Below are 24,716 nucleotides of genomic sequence, written 5' to 3'. Positions count from 1 at the left end.
TCCATCCTCTCTCATGGTGCGTCTCCCCCTCCGATTTACTCCCCTTCATTCTTCCCCTCCTTTTTTTTTCTTAACATATATTGCATTATTTGTTTCAGAGGTACAGATCTGTGATTCAACAGTCTTGCACAATTCACAGCGCCCACCATAGCACATAACCTCCCCAATGTCTATCACCCAGCCACCCCATCCCTCCCACCCCCCCCAGGTTTAAATATCTATGAATCTAATCACCCTCCCACTTGATAATTCTAGTACCTAACATGTGAACTTGGTCTTCACTGGTTCCCACAACTCACCTTTTGATATTTGGTTTTTCTTCTTTGTACTTTTTCTACCACATTCCTTTATCCCTATTTACTCTTTCCCCTTTTTCCACACTTCCTTATCCATAGAAACTATCTGTTTTGCAGGACAGACAGAATTACAGCTTCCTGGTTCAGAACGAGCCTGCAAGCCCTTTCAAATCATTGCAGGTTTTTGTTTTTTTTTAAAAGATTTATCTATTCTAGATAAATAGATGAGTGGGAGGGAGGGGCAGAGGGAGAGAATCCTCAAGCAGACTCCGTGCTGAGTGCGGAGGTGACTCGGGGCTCAATCCAGGACCCAGGAGATCAGGACCTGAGCTGAAACCAAGAGTCGGATGCCCAACCGACTGAGCCACCCAGGCGCCCCATTTCAGGCTCTTTTAAAAAGAATATGCTGGACAGTTCACAAATGAAACAGTCTTATTTGAAATTTTATTTTATTTCCATGTGTAAGTACTGCTATTTGTCTGAATTGCTCACATAGTCTGTTCTATCCAAAAAGGAAATGTCAAGTGCTTCTAGCAGTGTAAGCACCGTCGACACAATCTACCCAAAGGTCTTCCGAAAATCTAAATGTTAGGCAAACCACAAACTGGATGTTATTTCTCTGGGCCATGAGATTGTCAAAATCAGTTTGATTTTTTTAAAACCCATCAAATATCAATCATGGCAAGGAAGACCATTGAGGTGATTCCTGATAATTAAGTAATGTTATCACTGAACATCATTTATCCTAAATGAATCCTGGCATCAGGAAGACCTTGGGGTAGGGGCTCTTCACGAGTGACACAGGCACGGCTTGCCCAGGAATGAGCAGGTGTCCCCAGAACAGTTGTGTGCTACAGACTTCCTCTGCTGTTCCTTCCCTCTCCGCAGTGCTCAGGCCCTACGTCTGAGAGGACAACGTTCGAACTCGCCAAAAGGTTTCACAGCAGAGGCGAGTGGAGGAGGGCTTGTGAGGTACTCATTTTTGAAGTGCAATCTAAATACTAAAAATGAGAATCAGATCTCAAGTACTTGAGCCTATTTATATTGCCTCAATGCATTAAAGTTATTTTACATGTCTAGTCTGCCTTCTCTCTCACAGGATAGAGGATAGCTGGGAGGATTAAATGAGATACAGTATGTGACAGCCTAGCCCAGTGTCTGTATACCCAGTAAATATTCTTCCCATCCACCGCCACATCCCCAAATAAAGAGGTTAGTCCTTGAACTTTGAAAGTACTTTGTAAGTAAGAAGAAATTAGTTTTGCTGTCAACATCCTTGTCAGTCTGATTCTGACTTGCTTTTCTTTTGTAAAATAAACACTTTATACTATTTGAAGTATACACGAGGTTTCATTTTTGTTCAGTGTTCTTTACTTTTCATTGGGAAAAGTTATTTCTGAGGAATTGAAACCCCGAAGGTAACCACAACAAAAACTTGTTAATTTTTTTTTTTTTTTTGAGAATGATGATTCAAAGGCAGACTTGTAGAGAAATCATATTTAGGAGAAAGAAGGCAAATGCAGCCTCTGAAGGGAACTGTTCTAATTATTACCTTAAAAAGTAAAGTTTTTTAACTAAATTCAAGGACCTAAGACAAAGCACTACTTTAAAATCACAATGACTGAACAGTTAGGTGAAAAACATAGCTGAACTAGGAAAGGGGAGTGGACTTCAGAATAATCTTAAATTGGGACAATGATTCTTCAGTCCTAGATGTTTCTGTTATCTGAATGTCCTGAATCACACCATTTCCTTTTTTACCTCCCACAAGGTCTTCACTGAAATTGCAAAGCAGTATTCTCACAGAACTAAATAATAGTTGTCATTTTGTTAGGATTCAAAATTTCAATCCAGTAGCCATCGGGATCTTGGATAAATGCCAGGCCTTTCATTTTACCTGTAAGATGAAATGAATTTCATTATAAAAGAGACTTTTTAAAAATTTAAAATTAATATATATATTAGTATATATATATTTTAAAGATTTTATTTATTTGACAGAGACACAGCGAGAGAGGGAACATAAGCAGGGGGAATGGAAGAGGGAGAAGCAGGCTTCCTGCGGAGCAGGGAGCCCAATGCAGGGCTCGATCCCAGGACCCTGGGATCATGACCTGAGCCGAAGGCAGATGCTTAACAACTGAGGCACCCAGGCGCCCCTAAAATTAATATTTTTTATTAATCCAATTGTTAATTTGCATTTTGACAAAGTACATTATTTTGTTTATAATTTTAACTTTAGACAATTCTATTGTCAGTGTTGCCCAAAGGCATGCTTTTCTGAATGACTAACACGTATCTTCTACACATAGCTAGGAACCAGCTCTCCTGAAATAAACTCTGTAACTGGCTGCAGTTATAGGCATCAGATTTTTACTTCACCTTCATGATGCATTTCATGCTACCTGTTGAGTAGTCATAGAGCTTGTCTTATTTTATTTTTTTAAGATTTTATTTATTATTTGAGAGAAAGAGAGTGTGTGCAAGCAGGGGGAGGGGCAGAGGGAGAGGGAGAGAATCTCAAGCAGACTCCATGCTAAGCACGGAGCCTGATGCAGGGCTTGATCCCAGGACTCTGAGATCATGACCTGAGGCAAAACCAAGTCAGATGCTTAACTGACTGAGCCACCCAGGCACCCCAAGGCTATCTTACTTTAAACAGGAAAAGAGAATAGGGAGGTGTTCGAGCAGGTAGCATGGCATACCCACACAGCCAAAAGACCCAGAGGCTTGGGTCATAATGAACTCTTCAAACACTATTCTAGGTCACTCAAGCTGTCTGTCAGTCTTTCTCCCAGGAATTCACAACTGGGATTGAGAGGCTAGTAGGTCTAGTAGTAGAGTTGTTTGCTTAAATGGAAAAATGTGACCTCAGCAATCTATTTTGGGACCAAGATGCTAAATTAGTTTGACTCCTATCTCTCTTTGGCTCTTTTCCCCAAGATCAACCCCAGAGGAACATATATGGAAAATGAAAAAAAAAAAAAAGTGAGAACTGGGGTGATGACTGGGGAAAGGAAGAAGAAGGGATGGGGTGACTGTTTTAACCTGGTCCGTATGGAAATGGGTAGTTTGGGCGTGGACCAGAAGGCAGTCCATCATGGCTGTGGGAGAATAAACAGAAGGGGATTTGTTACTTTGGGTCTTGCTCCTCCCAGTGCCTTGGGCATCAGCTCCTGCCCCCACACTGGGGGGGGTTCACACGACTAGTTCCGATGTCCTCAAGAGTAAATGAGGGCAGTACAGAAGTCTTATGCCTGTGAGGAACTGACAAAAACAGGTGAGAACCAACCGATCTTCCCAGCCTTCACCTTCCACACAATCAGGGTTAGGGAATGAGCATCTCAGAAGGAAGTGTCTCCTACGAAGACTCCTTCTCTCTGAGGGACAGAGGGGACGAAGATGTGACGGAAGAGCTGTTCTGCAGAATGCAAGGTGTTTAACTCTCGTTTTCAGGGGCCCAGGGATCTCTGCCTGACCCATCTTCCTGAGAGCATGGGGGCTGTTAAAGACTGGGATCTAACCTCCCCCCCTTTCACACTGCCTGATGCACCGGAATAGTAAGAGTTGCAATGACAACAACTCCTCAAAGTAACAAGAATTTGAGGAACGTAACCATAAAACAAACGGATTATAGATTCAAACAGAAGAACAAAATATTAAACCAACAGACCAAGACCTATTAAAACATGTAAAAGTGATGAATAGTATGAACTATAACCAATATGAAACAAGAACAAGAAAATATTTAAGGAACTGAGCAAAAACTAGGGATCAAAATTATAATAGCTGAAATTAAGAATACAATAGATAACACAAAAGATGACTAACAGAACAGATACATTTGAGGAAAAATTAGCTAATTGGCATGCTAGTGTGAGGAAATCTACAAAGAACAAAGAAATAACAAATGTACCAAAAGCTTCCAGAACAAAACAGAAGATAACCTGAATCAGCAGATTTTTCGATAGCAACACCGGATAGAAAAATAAGACCATGGAATTGTATTTTCAAGATCAAAGGAGAATAAACCTAAGATTTTATATTCAACAAAACTGCCATTCATATACAAAGATATGGGTCTGAGGCATACAAAGTCTCAAAAGTTTTGCCTCACAAAAAACCCTCTGAGAACAGTTTTGGTTGAGATACTTAATAGAAGGACAGAAAAACCCAAAAGATGCTGCAAGATATATATGCAATATATATATATATATTAAAGAAAAAAAAAAAAAGCCAAGGCCAGGGGGCACCTGGCTGGCTCAGTTAATAGAACATGCAACTCTTGACTCGGGATTGTAAGTTTGAGCCCCAGGTTGGGTGTAGAGATAACTTAAAAATAAAAAATAAAATAAAGCCAAGGCGAAAGAAAAAGGAAAAATTAATCAGTAATATCCCGGTCTGGGAGGGTATCTGGATATCAAATCTCTTAATTGAAAAAAAGAAAAGGATTAAAATAAAATGTGAAATGTTTCAAATAAAAATTGAAATAATATGCTGGCAGAAACAGATCTAAGTAGAATAATTATAATACATGTAAATCCAACAAAATCTAGATATATACACTATTTCTAGACATACACCTAAAACATAAGGACATGCAAAGGTTGTAGAAGAATAAATATCAGAGACCAGCCATTTATTAACTAAGGAGATGTGATGCCATTATATTAAAATCAGATAACATAGGCTTTAAGGAACTTATTTTGGGGTGGCTAGATACACCCTGAAATAGTGAAAACCAGTGGCCAGTGAGAGAATATGGTAAGGTCAAAGGGTGGGGAGAGAGCCTAGGTTTTTGATGGCTCTCCAGACTCTGCGTCTAGTCCCTTGTCAAGCAGCCCTAACTTGCTGTCTTAAGTTCCCTAAGATACCTGGGTATTTTTCCATTCCTCTGTTTTCCTTATGCTGACTGAAGTGGATTTCTTCAAAGTTACTGCAACCAGAGGGACTGACTACAACAGTAGCCTCTGTGGTTGTTTCGTAAATGTTATGTAACTGAAGAGAAGCCGGGAGAAAGCAAGCAGCAGACTCACCATCGTCAGGTTTCTTCACAAATTTGACTCCCAGCTCTTCAAATCTTTTACAAGCACCATGTACATCAGGAACAGCGATTCCAATGTGACCTTAGGTGGCCACCCCCAAAACAAGGCAGACAGAAGGAAGAAATAATTACTGCAGGGTATCCAAGGGCCACAATTAGCTTCCAAAACTAGTTTATTTCAAAACATTAAGGCACCTGAAAAGTGACTGAATCAAGTAAGTTCAAAACTTGTATTAAAGAACAAGAATCTAAGTCTAACTGGCTGCGTATAATAAGCTAATTAGTAGCTCTGAGTTATAAATTATTTAAAATAAGCCCAATATTGGGCTCATGTATAGTTCAATCGGTTAAGAATAACTACCAAGAAAAAGTAATCATTTACTCATACTTAACAGGTTTGTTGTGGCCACTGACTATATAGCAGCCAATTTAAGCCTGCAATCCTGTCATCTTGATTGAGAGGTTCTAAATCAGGACAGAAGTGTATGCTAGCAGAAATGGGGGGTTATTATCAACCACAGCTTTTTTTTTTTAATTAAAAGGTCTACTGGAAATATAATACTGATACTGAAAAGTGAAATCATTGTAAGAGAGTAAATGTAGGGTTTAGATGGATACTATGACATTAACTCCTAAATCAAATTTTTCATGGAAAATTAAAACAGCTATACTCCTAAGAAGTTGATTATTCTTAATAAGTACCCAATGCACAAATCATACAAATCCATGTATACTACATAGGAACAGGCCAACATACCAAATCCTCGAGGGTCTGAGTTGCCACTGTGGTAACTCTGGGTCTCATCATCTTCCGTGCCCCAATTGCTACAAAAGGAGGGAAAAGAGCATTACAAGTGACCTGTAGAACAGATACTCTACAGCAATAATCTCTTTGAAATCTTGGCATGTATGTATGTAACTTCATATACTTGGTTTCATCTTTGCCACTGTAAAATTAAGGTTTCAACTATAGAAAAGGCAAATGCATAAAATATGATTTTAATTAGACTTAAGGAGATAAAACCAGGCATCTGGATAACAATAACGATAATAGTAGCAACTGTCATTTATTGTACTTTATAGAGGATATTTATTTGTTTGAGGATCTCATTAAATCTTCCAAACAGCTCCATGGGCTAAGATTTGAGTCTCCATTTCATGAAGGAGACTGCCACTTAAGGGGGTGACAGAACACGTTCAGGGTCACGGAGTTATCAGAGCCAACACTCATGTCTAGGTCTGTCTAATTCCAGAGCTGTTCTGAATCAGGGACACACTAAAATCACACACCCTGCAATAAATGCTCTTTTGTTAGTTGTTCCAAAGGACACAGAAACAACATAAAGAATAAAAACAACATTCCTAAAATGCTGGAATTATGAAGACCTTAGTTCTAGTAGTGTCTAAATTCATTAGCTATTGTTTGGAGTTATCTGGCCAATTCTGTCTTACTTATATTCTCTATCCAAAAGATAATGATCTCACTTGCCCCCAACTATGCACCAGAACAGTACCAAAGACCAAAAATCCATCATAAAAGACTCAAGCTGGTACAAATGCAAAGTGATTAGGTAGACAATTAAGCTTGTAAGTAAGGAAAAAAGATTTATAAAAATGTAGACTGTACAGAAAGATAAAAACTGATACTCACTGTGTCAGTTCAAGGGTAGCTTTCCTGGAGAATACCCATGCTACTTTTTCATCTTTATCTTTTGGGATGTCATTTTTTTCCTCATAAGCCAAGAAATACAGTGAGAATTTCATAGTGGGAAAATCTAATTTTTGGAGTAGCCTGAAATTAAACAACAAGCTGTAATCAATTAACAACAGGAAAGGTTGTTTTATTAAAACATATTCATATTAAAATCAACATGACAATATTCAAGTTCTAAGAATATGAGCCTATTTACTAGGAAAAGCAGGGGGAAATTGGTGAAAATATCTCATTGAAAAAAACCTATTCAACTGTAAATATCAGTTAAATAAAAAATTTTTACAAAACAAACTTATAATTCTTCAAACATAATGAAATTTAGCTGGAATTATGGTACTTGTTTATAAATGGCAAAAGTATCTTCAGAAGAAAATTCTGTCCATTTTTGGTGAAAAATACAATGCATTACCTTATTGTTCTTTCAGATATATGACATTCAGTTAAATAAAATATCATACTATGCCAAAACTCCTAGGAAAAGAAAGTGAGGATAGACAGATGAATATCCCAGAAGATGTGAATGTCAACGATACAGTGGTTAACCATATGAGATACCGCAGAAAGGTTACACAGCATTAAGACTGTGAACAGGTGACTAGATATGGAAAGGTCCTGAGGGCAGTTTTAGCAGCATGGGGCAGCAGAAGGTGGACCACCCTGATGGAGACAAGGGGAGGTGAGCAAGCACGGTTGACCTATATAGACAATGGGTGATAATGGAAAAAGGGCAAGAATTATGCTAGAATAAAGGTTTCAGCTTGTCTGTAGGTTGAGGGAAAAGAGCCAGTGGAAATGGAGAGAGACTGAGAAGAGACAAAGAGTGAATGAATTACCAATCCTAAAGTTTTAAAAAAAGATAGTTGAAGAGGTGCCTGGGTGGCTCAGTCAAGCGTCCAACTCTTGATTTCAGCTCAGGTCATGATCTCAGGGTCAGGAGATCGAGCCCTGCATGGGGCTCCACACTAGACATGGAGCCTGCTTAAGATTCTCTCTCTCTCCCTCTCCCTCTGCCCCTCCCCCCCCAAAATAGTTGAAGTCATGCCCTATAAAGTGAATTTAAATTATTTTGCAAAGAGTAGGGTAGAAATGAGGATGGACACAATACGGTTTTATTTAGATTAATGAGGACTAAATGCCAAAGATGACTTATTCATAATAAGAGACTAGCTGAAACCTACCTAGCAAATGGAAAGTTTCTCAGCTCTATTTCAGATCTTTTAACTATCACCGCTATGTAATACACCTTGGCCCACTGAGACCAGCACTGACTTACCACAAGTAAGATTTACCCTAACATGTTTATAATAAAGGATCGAACACCTCAAATACTCCAGCCATGAAAACCTATCTCTGCACCTACTAAAGCAGACTGCACAAGCCTTACATGCCAATCTGGTGGGAACTGGAGCAAATGAACCTGTTGTAACATGCTTTTCTCAGCGAGTGTTATCTTTCAGTATAATGTCAGGTTGTACCCTGTTTGGGGGCTCTTGAAATAACAAGGTCAACACTGGAGTCAATCAGATCCCAGAAACTTAATGTCTTTAAACTTTGGTTTCTTCCTTCATCTGTAAAATGGGGAATAAACCTATTTCATGAGCTACTGTGGAGGCTGAATGAAAAATATGTAAGGTGCCTGGCAAATACCGAGTGTTCAATGTATTTGTTTTTTGGGTTTTTTTCTTTAAGATTTTATTTATTTATTTGAGAGAGAGACACACAGTCAGCGAGGGAACACAAGCAGGGGGAGTGGGAGAGGGAGAAGCAGGCTTCCTGCCGAGCAGGGAGCCCGATGCAGGGCTAGATCCCAGGACCCTGGGATCATGACCTGAGCTGAAGGCAGTCGCTTAACGACCTAAGCCACCCAGGTACCCCACAATGTATTTGTTTTTCACTCTGTCTTTTAAATATGCTGTAAACATTTGCTAAACTGCTTTTTCTGGAAAAAACTGTAAGAAACTGTTAACAGCAGTTATCTTTGGGGACAAGGACTGGGAAAGGGAGGCGGCCACTTTTTATTTTGTATTTTTCTGAACTGGTCAGATTTTCTAAACAAACATATACTGTATTACTTGAATTTTTCTCTCAATGTCAATGGAGGTTATCCAGGCAGTCAATTTAAAATCACTTAATTTTGGGGCGCCTGGGTGGCTCAGTCGTTGAGCGTCTGCCTTCGGCTCGGGTCATGATCCCAGGGTCCTGGGATCGAGCCCTGCATCGGGCTCCCTGCTCCGCGGGAAGCCTGCTTCTCCCTCTCCCACTCCCCCTGCTTGTGTTCGCTCTCTCGCTGTGTCTCTCTCTGTCAATAAATAAATAAAATCTTAATAAATAAATAAATAAATAAATAAAATCATTTTATTCTTTATGTATCTATCTTGTCAGAAACAAACAAAACCCCCTCATGTTATTCAGGGAAACAAATAAAAAATAAACAAATATGCTTTAAGGATTACAAGATCAGTGGATATCACCTGTTCAGCAAAAGAGAATACACCCTATAAAAAATGAGACAGATGGCCAATTTCAGGTAAACTCATTCATTTCTAAGTAATACATCTTTATAACTGTATCTTTTCCAAAGTAAAGAAGAGGACATAATATTAAAAGGATTTGAACACATTAAGGATTAAACAGCTCTGAGAGAGAAGGGAGGAAGAGAACACCCAAGTGCTCAGCCAGCGAGCCTTAATCCCAGATGCTGGGCCAAAAGGACTTCTGTGATTTTTTTGAAGAAAGTTTAATCCATTTTTTTAAATGGATCTGGAAACATTCCCTATATTTGCAAAGCTATGCGTTTAACCATTACAGGCACCAATAAATAGTTTACTTACGTCATTCCAAGAACTCTAGTATAAAAATCCAATGACTTCTTAGGATCCTTAATTCGTAGCATGGTCTGCTGCAACAGAAAATCCTAAGGAGAAACAGTGCCTATTAACAGGTGTGATGTCTGCCACTTGTTAGCAACATTAATTGTGCTTTCTATTGCAGGATATGGTCTTTGTAACACAATGTTTCAGAAGAAAGCAACTTTGTCCCCTCAGCCTTACCTGGCCCCCCAACCTACCACTTACACTGCCTACAGCTGTCTGCCCAAGGATGTTTCCTAGTCACAGGAGCAGGCCCCGGTGTGGGGCAGGCCCAAAGTGCCAGGGAGTTCACACCCTCCAAATGACCCTCAACCAACAGTGGATAAAAAACCTGGCTCCCCTGGCCCCTTAGTGGGACAATTCTACAGCATGTTCCACAGTCTCTCAGAGACTTCCCTGCAGGATTAAAGCCAGTTGCTCTAAGGGGTAATCCACTTCTACATACTTTTTATTGCCTCCATTCCCCACTCCACAGAACTTTCTCTGACTACCCTCCCCAAATAAACTACTTACAACCAAATCCTTATATCCAGTCCGCTTTTGGATGACCCAAAATGAGATAGTGATGTTACAAATAAAGAATACAACTACTGTAAAATGTGTAAAATGAATGCATAAATGCCTTTCCAGAACTATTTATTGGTAACCATAGCAAGAAGTTACTCACAAGATCCTAGACTCTAAATAACTAAAAGGGTAAGAAGTTACTGTCTCTAAAACCATTGTGAAACTGTCCAATTCACAAATCAGGAAACAAAAGGCTTGACTTCACTGAGAAAAAGGTAGACTATTTCAATTCATGGAGTTAAGATTCTTAATGGCATTGGTAATAATACTTTGCCTTCATTCGGTACAGTAACCATGAAGTATTATTATCTACAGGTATTAATGGCCCCATTTTATAGATCACCCAAGGTGATTAAATTGTCCCAGCCTTCTGATTCTAAGTTCAGGTCTCTTTCTACCATAGATGCCTTCCAAACCGTGAGTCCATTAACTACATTTATGCTTCCTAACAGATTTTTTTCCTGTTATACCCACAGGTTGACAAAACAGGCCTGAAAATTCTGAACTCTCCCTTTGCAGACACATAGACATCTCTCCCCTATAACTCATATCATATAAAATACAAATGTATTTTTACTCATTCAGCATCATTAGGAAGTGTTTTTCTATTTTGTTAATTTTTTTTAAGATTTTATTTATTTATTTATCAGAGAGAGAGAGAGAGAAAGCACAAGCAGGGGAAGCAGCAGGAAGAGGGAGAAGCAGGCTCCCCGCTCAGCAAGGAGCCCGATGCGGGACTCGATCCCAGGACTCTGGGATCATGACCTGAGCCGAAGGCAGACGCTTAACGAACGGCGCCACCCAGGCATCCCTATTTTGTTAAATTTTTAAGTGACCAAAATGAACTCTTAAGCATTAAAATCCTCATTTAAAACAAAACTAGCCTAAGAACTACTTTATCTTAATAAGTAGATCTTAATGAATATAATAATTTGATTCTTCATTCACAGCTTATCATCACATATAAGGCAGTTGGCTTGGAAATTATGTTTCTAGAATGCTTGGATTGCTTTCCTCTGGCAGGTGCTGAACTCCTAAAGGTCTCAGTTTCAGCAAGCAGCTGAAAAAGGGAAAATCAGTTCCTGACATCCAGGTAGTGGCCTGGAGCTCACAACAAGGCCTTGGTTTTCCCCACTGGACAAAACTGGAAAAAAACGTACAAAGTCACTCTGTGATTGCAATGAAGGGAGATCAAAATGCAGCAAAAAAACAATTCCACTTCATATTCTTGTTTAGCACAGATTAAAACAAGACACTGTTTGAACTTTGGTCAGGTAGGTGGAATCTATACACACAGGTTTACCAAATGATTAAAACTATCCGAAAAATATTAGTTACTGTTGCATACACAAAACTTCAGCTATGTACCTATCTGCTTTTAAAAACGTGCGGAATTTACTTATTTTGATGACTTGGGGACATTTCTATAAACATGGACTGTCGTCTTACAATGTAATATAGGAGTTCCTATATTATTTACATTCACTACTACTTGTCCCTGTATTGAGATGGTCCCTGGAACTCCTGTTTTTATTTTACTCTTTTAATGAGTTTTTTTGTCCCCTCACTCACCATTAAGCTATTAGTTGTCAATTCTATCAGCACAAAACTGTCCTTTTTTGGACACAAGAAAGCTAATTTCCCTAAATTCTTTGACTCTACACTTCTCACCACCTCTGCTAGCACCCTGATCCCAGCTACCCCACCTCCCACCCAGTCTGGCTGGTACGCCTCTCTCACCTTGTCCCTTACAATCTATTCTTGGGGAAATCTTTTAAAGTTATTTCAGATCACTCTTCTGCTCAAAAACCCTGGAAGGCTCCCCATTTCACTCAGAGTCAAAGCCGAAGTCCCTACAATGGCCCTCTATGGTTGGCCCCCATTAGCTCGCTCACCCTCCTCTCGCCTACTCACTCAGCTCCACTGCAGTCTTCAGCAACTCACTAAGGGCCTCTGCTAGAAGGCTCTTTGCCCAGAGCCACTTTTTTTCTTTTTAATCTTTATTTAGAAGTAGGCTCCACACCCAATGTGAGGCTTGAACTCATGACCCTGAGATCAAGAGTTGCAGGCTCTACCGACTGAGCCAGCCAGGCGCCCCTCCCCAACAGCCACTTCTAAACTTTTTAACTTTGCTCAAATGTCATCTTCCCAATGAGGCCTTCACTAACCACCATAACTCTTCACTTACCCTTTTCTTCATTTTCTTTTTCCATAGTACTTGTCACCTTTCAATATGCTATTTACTGTATTTATCTTTCATTATTTTTCTTTCCCTATTAGCATATAAACTCCATAAGGACAGGGGTGTTTGTTTTGTTTACCGATGCACCTCAGAACAGAATCTGGCACAGAGTAGATACCCAATGAATATTTGTTGAATGAGTAAATGAACTTTCACTATGATTTTTCTTTCCAATCAAGCTGCATTCAACATTACTGCAAAAAAAAAAAAATCATTACACTTACATAATAACTGCATGCCAGACACTGCTCCAAATGATTTACAGAAATCAACTCGTACATTCTTCACAACAACCCTATGAGATATGTATCATTACCACCCCCATTTTACTGCTGAGAGAGTGTAAGAGAAAAAGCAGTTTGGTTCCAAAGTCCTTGCTTTCAACCACCTTGGCTAAACTGCCTCTAACAACGAAGAAATAGATAAATAATGACACAGGCATAATAGAGTATTTTGAATACATTTAAAATGCTGCTTTAGAGGTATATTAAATGGCAGGGGGCATTCACATGGTATATTAAGTTTAAAAAGATATATATGTATGGTTTATTTAATATGCTATTCAGATTAATTACATCTTAAAAGTAATGCTAAGCCTTTAATTTTATTATCTACAATAACATAGCTACATACTAAAACTACATATATATAAATGAATATTAAAATGAACCTTTAAAAGTCTATACATAGTGGGGCACCTGGGTGGCTCAGTCTGTTAAGCATCTGACTTCGGCTCAGGTCATGATCCCAGAGTCCTGGGATCGAGCCCCGCATCGGGCTCCCTGCTCAGTGGGGAGTCTGCTTCTCCCTCCCCCTCTGCTGCTCCCCCTGCTTGTGCTCTCTCTCTGTCAAAGAAATAAATAAAATCTTTAAAAAAAAGCCTATACATAGTTAACAATACTGTATTGTATGTATACTTGAGTTAAGAGAGCAGATTTTTTAAGACAGCAGAACCTAAAAGCTGTCAGCACATACACATAAAAAAGTAACTATGTAAGGTGATCAACACATTTACTAACCTTACTGTGGTAGTCATTTTGCAGTATATGTGTAACAAATCAACACGTTGTACACCCTAAACTTATACATTGTTATGTGTTGATTATATCTCAATAAAGCTGGAAAAATAGTTTAAAAAAAAAAGAGAAAAAATTGGGGTGCCTGGGTGGCTCAGTCATTAAGCGTCTGCCTTCAGCTCATGTCATGATCCCAGGGTCCTGGGATTGAGCCCCGCATCGGGCTCCCTGCTCTGCGGGAAGCCTGCTTCTCCCTCTCCCACTCCCCCTGCTTGTGTTCCCTCTCTCGCTGTGTCTCTGTCAAATAAATAAATAAAATCTTTAAAAAAAAAAGAGAAAAAAAAGGAAAATACAGCACTGTTCCAACTGAGAAGACTCAATATAATAACACATTATTTCCAAGTAAATGTAGATGAAATACACACTCTAGGGCGCCTGGGTGGCTCAGTCGGTTAAGCGTCTGCCTTCAGCTCAGGTCATGATCCCAGCGTCCTGGGATGGAGCCCCATGTCAAGCCCCATGTCGGGCTCCCTGCTCAGCGGGGAGTCTGCTTCCCCCTGCTGCTCCCCCTGCTTGTGCGCACACTTGTGCTCGCTCTGTCAATAAATAAAATCTTTAAAAAAAAAAGACTCTAATCCTATTTTTAACCTTAAAATAAGTCTATACATGGCAAAAAAATTAAAGGTATATTCGATATTAGTATTTATTCATAAAAAAACAGGTTTATAAATCCTTTGCTACAAAAATATTATTTGGATATAAAAAAACAAGCAGGGCTTGCTTTTTATAAAATGCTCAAGTTATTCTATGCTAATAGTTTGCTTTTTATCACCAACATATTCTGTCAACTCTCTGTACTTCTGGTAAACACCTGAAAGATCCTTCCTCAAAAACCCCTAAAAATGACTATTTATTGCTATGGTTCTAAAATATTGTTTAAAATAAATATATCTTGTGTTTAAAAAAGTAGGACTTACATTCATGTCCTATCTCATCAGACAATTCTTAACTTTGTCTTTCCCTTATCATGCTTTAAATTTAGACAATGAAAGCAGTCTTTTATGCCTAAAACTATCTTTGGGTTTTCTGGGATGGCTACTAGGTAACAAAGATTTGCTCCTTTGCTTTATAAAAAGAGTAATATAAATAATCAGGCTTTAGGAGAGCATTGTCCAAATTTAATTAGCTCAAAACTACTTTGATAAAACTTTAATGGTACACTCAAGGATGTTTCTAGTGCACATCCTACGTGTCTGCAATATCATCCTGACAAAATTATAAAGGTGGGACAGGGATGTGAACCAAAGGGTCAAGGTCCCTTTGAGCACCTCTAAATGGATTTTTTGGTGTTAAGATGAGACTTGGGTAAATTTTTTTTTTTTTTAACCTATGGATGTTCTGTTGCTCCAGCACAATTTGTTGAAAAGCCTATCCTTTCTCCATTGAACTGCGTTCACATCTTTGCTGAAAATCTGTAGGGCATATTAGTGTGGGTCTATTTCTGGGTTCTCTATTCTGTTCCACCAACCTGTGTCTTCTCTGCCGATCCCACAAACTAGTGACTACTGTAGCTATATAGTAAGTTTTAAAATCAGAGAGACTGATTGATTCCTTCCACTTCATTCTTTTCAAAATTTCATTATTCTAGCTTATGTGCCTTTCACAGAAGTTTTAGAATAATTTTACCTACCGAAAAAAAAGTTCGTGTTAAACATGTATATCAATTTGTGGAGGACTGACATTTTTACTATGCTGAGTCTTCTAATGATGAACATAGTATGTCTCTCTATTATTTAAATCTTTATCAGTACTGTGTAATTTTCAGCATATAAGTCCTATATATGGTGGATTTATACCTAAGAAATTTTGTTAAGCAATTTTATTTTTAATCTTGGTGCTCATGTGTTTTCTGCTAGTATACAGAAATAGAATTGATTTTTTATGTTTATCTTCTGTCCTGTGACGTCAATGAAAGCACTTATTAGTCCTAGAAGAGTTTTTTGTAGATTCCTTAGGATTTTCTATGTACAATCATGTCCTCTGCAAATAGGGACAGCTTTATTTCTTCCTTCCAATCTGTATGACTGTTAATTCCTTTTCTTACCTTACTGCCCTCGCTTCTAGCACTATATTCAGTAAGAATGGTAAGAACAAACATCCTTGTCATGTTCCCCCAAATTAGGGCAGAAGCACCATCATTAAGTAAAACATAAATTTTTTTATAGATGATCTTTATCAAGTTGAATAGTTCCCCTCCATTCCTATTTTTTTTCCTGGAAAAAAAACTTTAAACATGGATGGTGAATTTTGTCAAATGCCTTTTTTGCATCAATTAACATGATCATGGGATTTTTCTTCTTTAGCCTCCAATATAATGGATTACTTTGATTGATTTTTGGATATTGAACCGGCTTTGCATACCTGGAATAAACCCTTAATTATGATAATTTTTTTTTTATATATTGCTAGATTATATGTGCTAATATTTTGTCAAGGATTTTTACCTCTATATTCGTGAGGGATATTAGTAATTTTCTTTTTTTGTGCTGTCTTTATCTGTTTTTTGGTATTGGAGTAATACTAGCTTTATAAAATGAATCAGGTAGAGAACAAACAGGGTTGATGGAGGGAGGTGGGTGGGGGGCTAAATGGGTGATGGTTATTAAGGACAGCACTTGTTATGATGAGCACTGGGTGTTATATGCAAGTGATGAATAACTAAATCCTACTCCTAAAAACAATATTACACGTATGTTAACTAGAATTTAAATTAAAATTTGAAAAAAAAGTACAAAAAATAAAAAAATAAAATGAATCAGGAAGTGTTCCCTCCTCTTCAACTTTTACAGGGATTGTATAGACTTGATGTTAATTTTTCTTTAATTTTTGGAAGAATTCTCCAGTGAAATCATTTGGGCCTCGAGATATCTTTTTTGGAAAGTTCTTAATTATGAATTCAATTTCCTCATGTTATAGAGCTATCACATTATTTCATATGGGTAAAAGTTATGGTGGTTTGTGTTTTTTCAAGGAATTGGTCCACTTCATGTAAATTGTCAAATTTACATGTACAGAGTTGTTCTTAATATTCCCTTATTATCTTTCTGATGTCTGCAGTCTGTAGTGGTATCCCCTATTTAATTCCTAATATTGTAACTGTGTCCTCTCTTTTATTTTGTCAGTGTTACTACAAGTTTATCAATTCTATTGGTTTTTTTTCCCTCAAAGAACCAGTTTTGTTTCACTGATTTTCTCTATTTTGTTTTTAATCTCAACGATTTCTGCTTTTTATTATTTCCTTCCTTCTGCTTCTTTTGGGTTATTTTGCTCTTCTTCTAGGTTCTTGAGGAGGGAACTCGAATTATTGATTTGAGACTTTTTTCTAATGTATGCATTTAGTAATATAAATTTCCCTCTTAGAACTGTCTTAACTGAGATTCCTTTCTCATTTTCATTCAATGTATTTTTTTTTTTAATTTCCCTTGAGACCTCCTCTTGATCCACGAATTATTTAGAAGAGTGTTATTTAGTTTCCAAGTGTTTGGAGATTTTCTTGTTATGTTTCTGCAGATTTCTAGTTTGATTCTATTGTGGTCAAAAAATACACTCTATATTATTTCAATATTAAATTTGTTGAAGTTGGTTTTGGGGCCCGTGACATGGTCTGTCTTGGTATATATTCTATGGGCACTTGAAAACAAAAATGTATTGTTATTGGGTGGGGCGTTCTTTAAAGGTTGATCAGATCTTGTTCACTGATGGTGTTGCAGAATTTGTCTATATCCTTGCTAATTTTCTGTCTAGTACTATCAATTGTTGAGAGAGGAGTACTGAAATCTCCAACTACAAATGTGAATTTTTCTATTTCTCCTTTCCATTAAATCAGTTTTTGCTTCATATTTTTTTGCACCTGTTTTTTAGTGCACACACATTTAGGATTGCTGTGTCTTCTTGGTCAACTGATCCTTTTATCATTATATAAATATACTTCTACCTATGACAATTTTCTTTGCTCTGGAGTCTACTTTATTTGGTATGAATATAGCCATTCTTGCTTTCTTTTGATTAATAATCTTATTCCATCCCTTTAACTTGCCTCTATTATTATATTTGAAGTGAGTTTCACGCAGACAGCATATATTTGAAGCATGTTTTCATTTTCTTTTATTTCAGTTATACTGAGATATAACTGACATATAGCACTGGATAAGTTTAAAGTATACAGCCTAATGACTTGATTCATATATGTTGTGAAATGATTACCACAATGTTTTGTTAATTATCTCATACATAGGTAAGTTGGGGCATGTTTTTAAATCCACCCTGCTAATCTCTAATTGGTGTATTTATACCTAATGTAATTATTGCAATACTAGGGCTTAAGTTGGCTATTTTATTTACTTTTGTTTTGTTTTCTGTCAACTTTTTCTTTGCTTTCCTGTGGGTTACTGGGACATTTTTTTATAATTTCATTTTGATTTATCCGTAGCGTTTCTTCATGTACTCTTTGTATAGCTTTCTCTAGGCGTTCTCTAGGTTGCTCTAGGCATTCAATGATACATGTCATCACAGTCACTTGGTGTCGTTTTATCAATTTGAGTGAAGTACAGAAACCTCTTTACCCTCTCCCATTTATAATTGTCTTAAGATATTTCCACTGCTGGGCTGGGGTAGAATTTCAGGTTCCCCATGTTTCTCCATTAATACAGCAAGTGGGAAAAGCCGGTTATTGTCTGTTGAGATGAAAGTCGTGGCCTCCTATTCAACCTTCTCTGATCCCACCCTGGCAGGGGGAGGGTGGACCCCTCACTGCAACCTGTTCAGCGAAGACTTGGTTCCCCACCCAGCCTTTGTTGGCATAGGCAGGGATGAAGCCACAGTTTTTTCTGTGGTGTTTGGTTGTAGTAGAGCTGTTATTGTCTAAAAGTTTCCTGCCTTATCAGGAAATACTGCCTATTTCCGGGTCCTGTGAATGGACAGCAGGTTTTCATTGGGTTTGGTTTGATTTTGTCTGCACCCATTGACATTTCTATAGCTCCGAGTTTGGGCTAAATGAGGCAAAAACAAAACTCAGGAAGCTCGCCACCATGTTGCTTCTAGGGTCTCAAGGCCCCTAGCTAGTCTGCTTCTTCTCTCCACCTTTACTTGTCTTCCTATGTTATTTTATATAAAATGTCCAGAGTGTTTAGCTGTACCTAGCAGGAGGAAGAGGGAAAAGTATGTGCACTCCACGTTCCCAGAAAAAGTCTCCAAATGGATTGTATACAATTGCCCCAACAATGGGGTATGTTTGGTCACCATATGTCTCTTTCTAATGATGAAGACACTCATTTCTCCAGAACCGTTGCCAAGGAGCTAAGATATTCCATCTTACTCAAAATCAAGATCAGGATCTCCATGGCCTCTATCACCTTCAGTCCTCAGACAAGACAAGTCTCAAACTTGCATTAGCTAAATTTTCAGAAATGTTAAGATTTCTTTGGCCTAAAGTGTGTGTTTTGGCCTTAATAACAGTGAGGCCAACTCCCCTTGGAGCCCATCTACTCTTTTTCCCAGTGAATTTTCAAAAGTGTTCCATCACCCCCAGCAGAGAGTCTTCAACTCATCATTCAGATTCACAGGACAACCACAGGCTGAAAGGGTTTCAATCAGAAAAAGTTTGCCACCAGAGCAGGGCTAGGTTTCCCTCTTCAGCAGGAGTACTTAAAGAAGTCTGTACAGCTTAGGTACAGGGAGAAGATCTGCACTGGGTAGGAGCAGGACTCACCCTGGTGTAGAAGCCCTATGTACCAAGGAACCAGTAACTCTAGTAGCAATTCCACGGGCACAGCTTCCAGGATCTCCACAAAGGGCAGTTGTAAGAGCCACTACATTCAGGAGAGCCCAAAGCCATGACTTCCTATTAGGTATTGATAATTCTCCCTCTCCAGATGCAATTTACCAATCAAGTTATTTTTAATATAAGCAATATTGCTAAGCAACAAACACTATTTTTGTTTCTTGGGAAACAGCTAGAGTTAACCAAATGTCACATTCTCATCAAAGGGTTCAGGGCTTAACTCTTCACCCCTAGGTATCATATCTCCTATAAGACAAAAACGGATCAAGTTTTGTTTTTTCCAGACTTTTTAAAGTCACAATCGCCTTCAGTGAAAGACCCTTTTGGAAATACAAGCATATCTGAGGAGAACAAAATTGTTTTCTATGTAACAGCTGAAGCGCACGGTTGATGTAGAAGATGGTTTGATATATTTTTTTCTTCACTATCTTCCTCCTTCCAGTGTTATTTGCCTGACTCAACCTATGTCAGAATGTGATAAATTGTTCCTGAAAATAATTCAGCCACTCCCTTTACATTTATTCCATCTTATCTAAATTGGTTTCATGTGGTTCTTTCCTTCCCCCTCTATAACTCAACAGCCAAAGACGTACTTCAAGTATATTCACCCTATGGATAAAGGCGGCAGAAATAGGAGACACAAAGGAAATTTTTTTAAATTAAAAATTACCTGTGATATTAGGAAACACACCTGACAGACTACTCTTAAAACAGATAATAGAAACAGGAAAATCCTAGAAGCCCTCAGGATCACGAGGCCTTTAAAATCTCATGCAGAGGGAGAGAAAACACACAAGTATGAGAGAAATAATTCTTCAGAGGCAATATCGTTCAAATGCTGGCTCTATCATTACCTTGAGTAAATCATTACTTTTCTAGAACCTTAGTTTTCACATCTTTAGAATGGGAATAATTATAGTTCTCAGCCCTGTAGAGCTGCGTTGGAAAGTATATGGGATAATGCATGAAAGTGCTTCGCATAGTGTCTCTAGAGTCCCTTGTCAAGCCAAGTCAGACACCCGGAGTCTTCCTAGATTTCTCCCTCCCCACTTCTCTGGAATCCAGTCCAAGTGTCCTATCAACCTGACTGCTTAAATCCCTCTGGAATCTTGCTCCTTGTCTTTCTAATGAGCACTATCTTGCTCATGTCCTCACTACTCCCTCCCTGGATGCCTGTCCTTGCCTCCCTGGTTTCTGCTTCTTGCACGCTTACCCAGATGCAAGCCACTGACCTTCCCATAAAGTACCAGAGCGATCTTTCTATAGTGAAAATTTCTGGATTAAAAAAAAAAAAATTCCTTCAGGGGATTGGTACCTCAATAGGTTAAGCATCCGACTCTTGGTTTTGGCTCAGGTCATGATCTCAGGGTTGTGAGACTTCACGCTCAGGGAGTCTGCTTGGGATTCTCTCCCTCTCCCTGTCCCTCTGCCCCCCCCCACCTTGCACACACTCTCTCAAATAAATAAATAAAATAAAAATCATTCCTTCAGTGATGCCTCACAGCTTTTAAAAGAAAGTCCCAAAAGCAAGCACATAGGGTTATTGCATACTTCTCCAACTTCATCATTTGTTAGCACTCCCCTAAACTGGTCATTCTGAATGTTTTTGGTATACCTTTATCAGTTAAAAAAGAGAGCATGCGCCCCCTATAAATATGTATTTATTTTAATTATATACATGTACAAATATACTAAATATATATTATATAAATATATTTACCGAATAGAAATTTTACAGAGTGAGAAAAACAAACATAATGGGATGAGGGGTGCTCATATTCTCTTTGAGCATCCTGATGAGTCTTGCATACCTTCCCCTCAACTCCCACTGCCTACAACTTCAGTCTCATATTATCTGTTAATTCCTGCATCAGTTCTCTGATGTCATATGCTTTTTATACTTACTAGGATTCTCTCTGCCTACAACAGTCATTCATCCATCTGGCCATTCTCCTTCCTTCCTCCTTTCCATTCTCTCTTCCACCTACCCCTACACCCAATTCTACCTAGCTACTTCCTTTGTATTTGGTAAAACTCAGCTTAAGTGTCACCAACACTCAAAGTTTTCCCTGACCCTATCACCTACCATTCAGATGGGACAGGATTCCAAATTATTAAAGGACACTGACAGAGACTGTAAAAAAAAATAATTTCAGGAGATTATCACTTGGGAAAATAAGTATTTGGCCTCATGAAGACAGATGGCCAAAAATACTACCCAGGATGTCATGTGGCTGTACATTCCTTGGCCTGCCCTTCATGACAAAGATGCAGATGATCAACAGGCAAGTTGACTTTCTACCACCACTACCCTCTCCTTTCCAAACCAGGCCCCCACCACTTATTTCATCTTCTGGAAGAACCTTTCAGGTGTCCTCATCACCTCCAGACCTGGATCCCTCCAATCTACTCTACAAAATGCTTTGAAACGCTGAATGATTCCCTATTACTTATTTAAATCCAGCTTCCTTAGATGTGACATTCAAAGCTCTCTCCATGAAAGTGAGGCTCCAACCTTGCATTCTAGCCTTTTCCACCACAGCTCCACTGCTTAGATAACCTGAACTTCAACCAAAAACATGTAACTCACGTCTCCAGAACATGCCTGTACTGCATCTTTCTGCCATCTCACAATATTTTTGCTCAGATCTTTCCTCCACCTAGAATGCCCCCCCCCCCCACGTAACTCTGTCTCCTAGATGATTTTGGAACCCCATCCATCTTTCAAGACCTAGGCCCACCCCCACCTTCTGGTTGATGTACTCCCTGATCCCCAGAGTTGAACTGTATCACTTTTCATAGTTTAGAGAAAAATAATACATTTTATCCTCCTTGCAGCTCTCTTTATATTGCTTTTACAAACACAGCGCCAGTGCCCTTAAGATCACTACAGCCAACAACAGATCTGGGGATTCAAGTGTAGGTCTTCAGACGTCAAATACCCCATGTATATACCATACCACAGATGCTACCTTCCAAAATTTCTACCTCTTATGCTCCCAGAGTGCTCTATAATTTCAACAGCACATTAATCCCAGCTCTGTCCAATGTTAGGGTTGGTCCTTTTGGTGAAGAGACCTCATCTAGTTCATCCCAGTATCCCCCAAATGTACCATGCTCTGTATATATAGCAGGTGATCAGCCATAAGGCTGAATTTAATTCACTTAAGTCTTTTTACTCTCCTTCATGTCAAGTTCCAAAATTGCTGAAGTCAGCACTCCAGAAGCAGAATAAGGGTGGAGGTTGAGAGCGTGGGAACCTCTCTGGACGAGTTACTCAATACTTCTATGCTGGAGTCTCCTTATTTGTAAAATAGAGATGGTAATTATGCCTTCTTCATAGGGTTGTCGTGAGGATTAAATTAAGTAATGTACTTCAAACAACAACCCAGGGCCTGGCACACTGGCGGTATACCAGCTGCTACTGCATATCCATTTTATGTCCCCCACATGGTACTGCAGGGCCAAAACTTATTGATTTCATGAAGTAATTACTCCACATAACCAAGAGAAATTTCAATGATGTGTAGTGTAAATTAAAAATGCTAGAATATGTATTTAACAAATTTTATAAAGATATCTCTGAAATCTTTTTTAAATAGCCCAGTACATAAAGCCCCAGTTATCTAGGAAATTAATTTATACTGAATGACTCAGTTTACATTATGTGAAATAACTAGGTATTTATACTACATAATAATAATACTATTAGAGGGTATACAAGTGAAATGAGTGTAGGAGGAAATATATTTCGTTCTTTCTTTCTTTCTTCCCCCTTAACTTCGCAGTGACTACTGTTTTTCCTAAGCTAAGTACTCGGTGCTAGTCAAAGGCTTTAGCAATCAGAGATGTCTGACTCTTCACCCTGAAGCAGGGGGAAAACTCATCCACACATATTCAATCTTCAAGGAATTTAGAAATTGCCCAATCTAATGAAAAAAATACAAAGACGTTTACTGACACTGACAGTACACTGGAATAAACCCCCCAAGCGGCTGCTGTGTCAAATCTTGCCAGCGTGGAGGCACCACACCTGAATGAGTTACACTGACTCAGTGCAGACATGTTAAGTGAGCTGGAGGGATGCAACAGGACATTCCTCTTACTGGGTCTCAGCTGCGATGAGAAGGTCGTTCCAAGATTCCCTTTGGATCTAAACTTCCCGATTACTGTCATCTCTCCTGCGGGCCACCAAGCACATGGAGGCCAGAAGTGTAGCCGTGAGCAACCATAGAAACCAAACAAAAGCGAACTTTGGGGCGCAGTTAAACTCGGAGAGATCCGATTAGTTTGGAGGAGTTAAGCCGGCAGCCAGAGTAGGCTAGGAGGGGCCGGCATGGAGAGAGACTTCGACCCTGAACTGGGAGTTCTGAAGCTGCTCTCACCCGCCATAACTATTGACCCCGGCAACACGCACACCACAGACAAGGGATCTGATTCGGGGTTGGCCGTGGCTTCCACTTACCGTCCCAAAATAAACAAGTTAATGCAAGCAGGGTCCCAGTCTCCGAGGAAATGGATCCTCTCACGATCCCCTACTGGACACCACTAGCCCTTCACCCGGCCCACTCTGGTCAGCCCCAAGCGGCTGGAGCTGCAGCGGCGGCCGGATGGGGTTCGAACCCAGCCCAAGCCGGGCCTGGCTGAGCCCGGGGATGTGCTCCCCACAGGGGCCCCAGTTGCGCCCTGCGGGGCCGCTACTCAGGAGAAGTAGGTTTCTGCGCCCACCTTAGTGCTGGGATCCGGGTCGGAGCAGCAACCGAGGGCAGCCTCGTCGGTGAGGCCGCTGGATGCGGGCTGTGGTTCTGCCATGGCCGCACTGTTGTTTCACAGGCTACAGTACGGAGAACACCGCAACCACCCACACTCCTCCCAGCCCGGGTGCTGCCTTTAACTCGCGACGCCGCGAGGGCGCCGCGGGGAGGGCGGCCGCTGATCTCGAGCCAATCGCTGCGCGGAGAGCAAGTTGATTCTCTGCTGATTGGGTCCCAATGAGTCAGCGACTCCGGCCGCGGGACTCTGTGCCCCAAGACTACAACTCCCAAGGTACCTTGTACTTGGGGGGGGTGGAGACACAAAAAAATCTTGCTGAATGGAAAGCGTGATTTGTCTGTATTGCTTGTTGACC

At 39.5% G+C, this 24,716-nt stretch overlaps 1 protein-coding gene across 2 annotated transcripts; it reads right to left on the bottom strand.

Annotated features, from left to right (window-relative positions):
- Nucleotides 1-203: 203 nt before the first annotated feature.
- GLO1 (glyoxalase I) lies at nt 204-24,491 on the bottom strand. Of its 2 annotated transcripts, none has more exons than XM_027603770.2 (6): nt 24,054-24,201; nt 9,886-9,968; nt 6,992-7,132; nt 6,098-6,165; nt 5,333-5,422; nt 204-2,193 (listed from the first exon to the last, which is right to left on the bottom strand). In XM_027603770.2, exons 2-6 carry the CDS (start codon nt 9,945-9,947, stop codon nt 2,105-2,107), a joined length of 450 nt encoding a protein of 149 aa, XP_027459571.1. In that variant the 5' UTR covers nt 9,948-9,968; nt 24,054-24,201; the 3' UTR covers nt 204-2,104. The 2 variants fall into 2 exon arrangements, with proteins under 2 accessions (XP_027459571.1, XP_027459570.1); XM_027603769.2 differs by lacking the exon at nt 24,054-24,201 and adding an exon at nt 24,317-24,491 and having other exon boundaries at nt 206-2,193.
- Between the last annotated feature and the right edge of the window lie 225 nt (nt 24,492-24,716).

Source organism: Zalophus californianus, chromosome 7 (genome assembly GCF_009762305.2).
Source record: "Zalophus californianus isolate mZalCal1 chromosome 7, mZalCal1.pri.v2, whole genome shotgun sequence".
Lineage (NCBI taxonomy): Eukaryota > Metazoa > Chordata > Mammalia > Carnivora > Otariidae > Zalophus > Zalophus californianus.
Note: the sequence above shows the minus strand (reverse complement) of the source record. Positions and strands in the feature narration are given on the sequence as shown.

Excerpts from the sequence above, each read along its gene's own strand:
- GLO1 (XM_027603769.2), bottom strand. The coding sequence starts at position 24,400 with ATGGCAGAACCACAGCCCGCATCCAGCGGCCTCACCGACGAGGCTGCC. Across the intron at positions 9,969-24,316 it reads ACCCGGATCCCAGCACTAAG|GATTTTCTGTTGCAGCAGAC; the intron begins GTGGGCGCAGAA and ends GTTTCTCCTTAG. Across the intron at positions 7,133-9,885 it reads ACTAGAGTTCTTGGAATGAC|GCTACTCCAAAAATTAGATT; the intron begins GTAAGTAAACTA and ends GTTTAATTTCAG.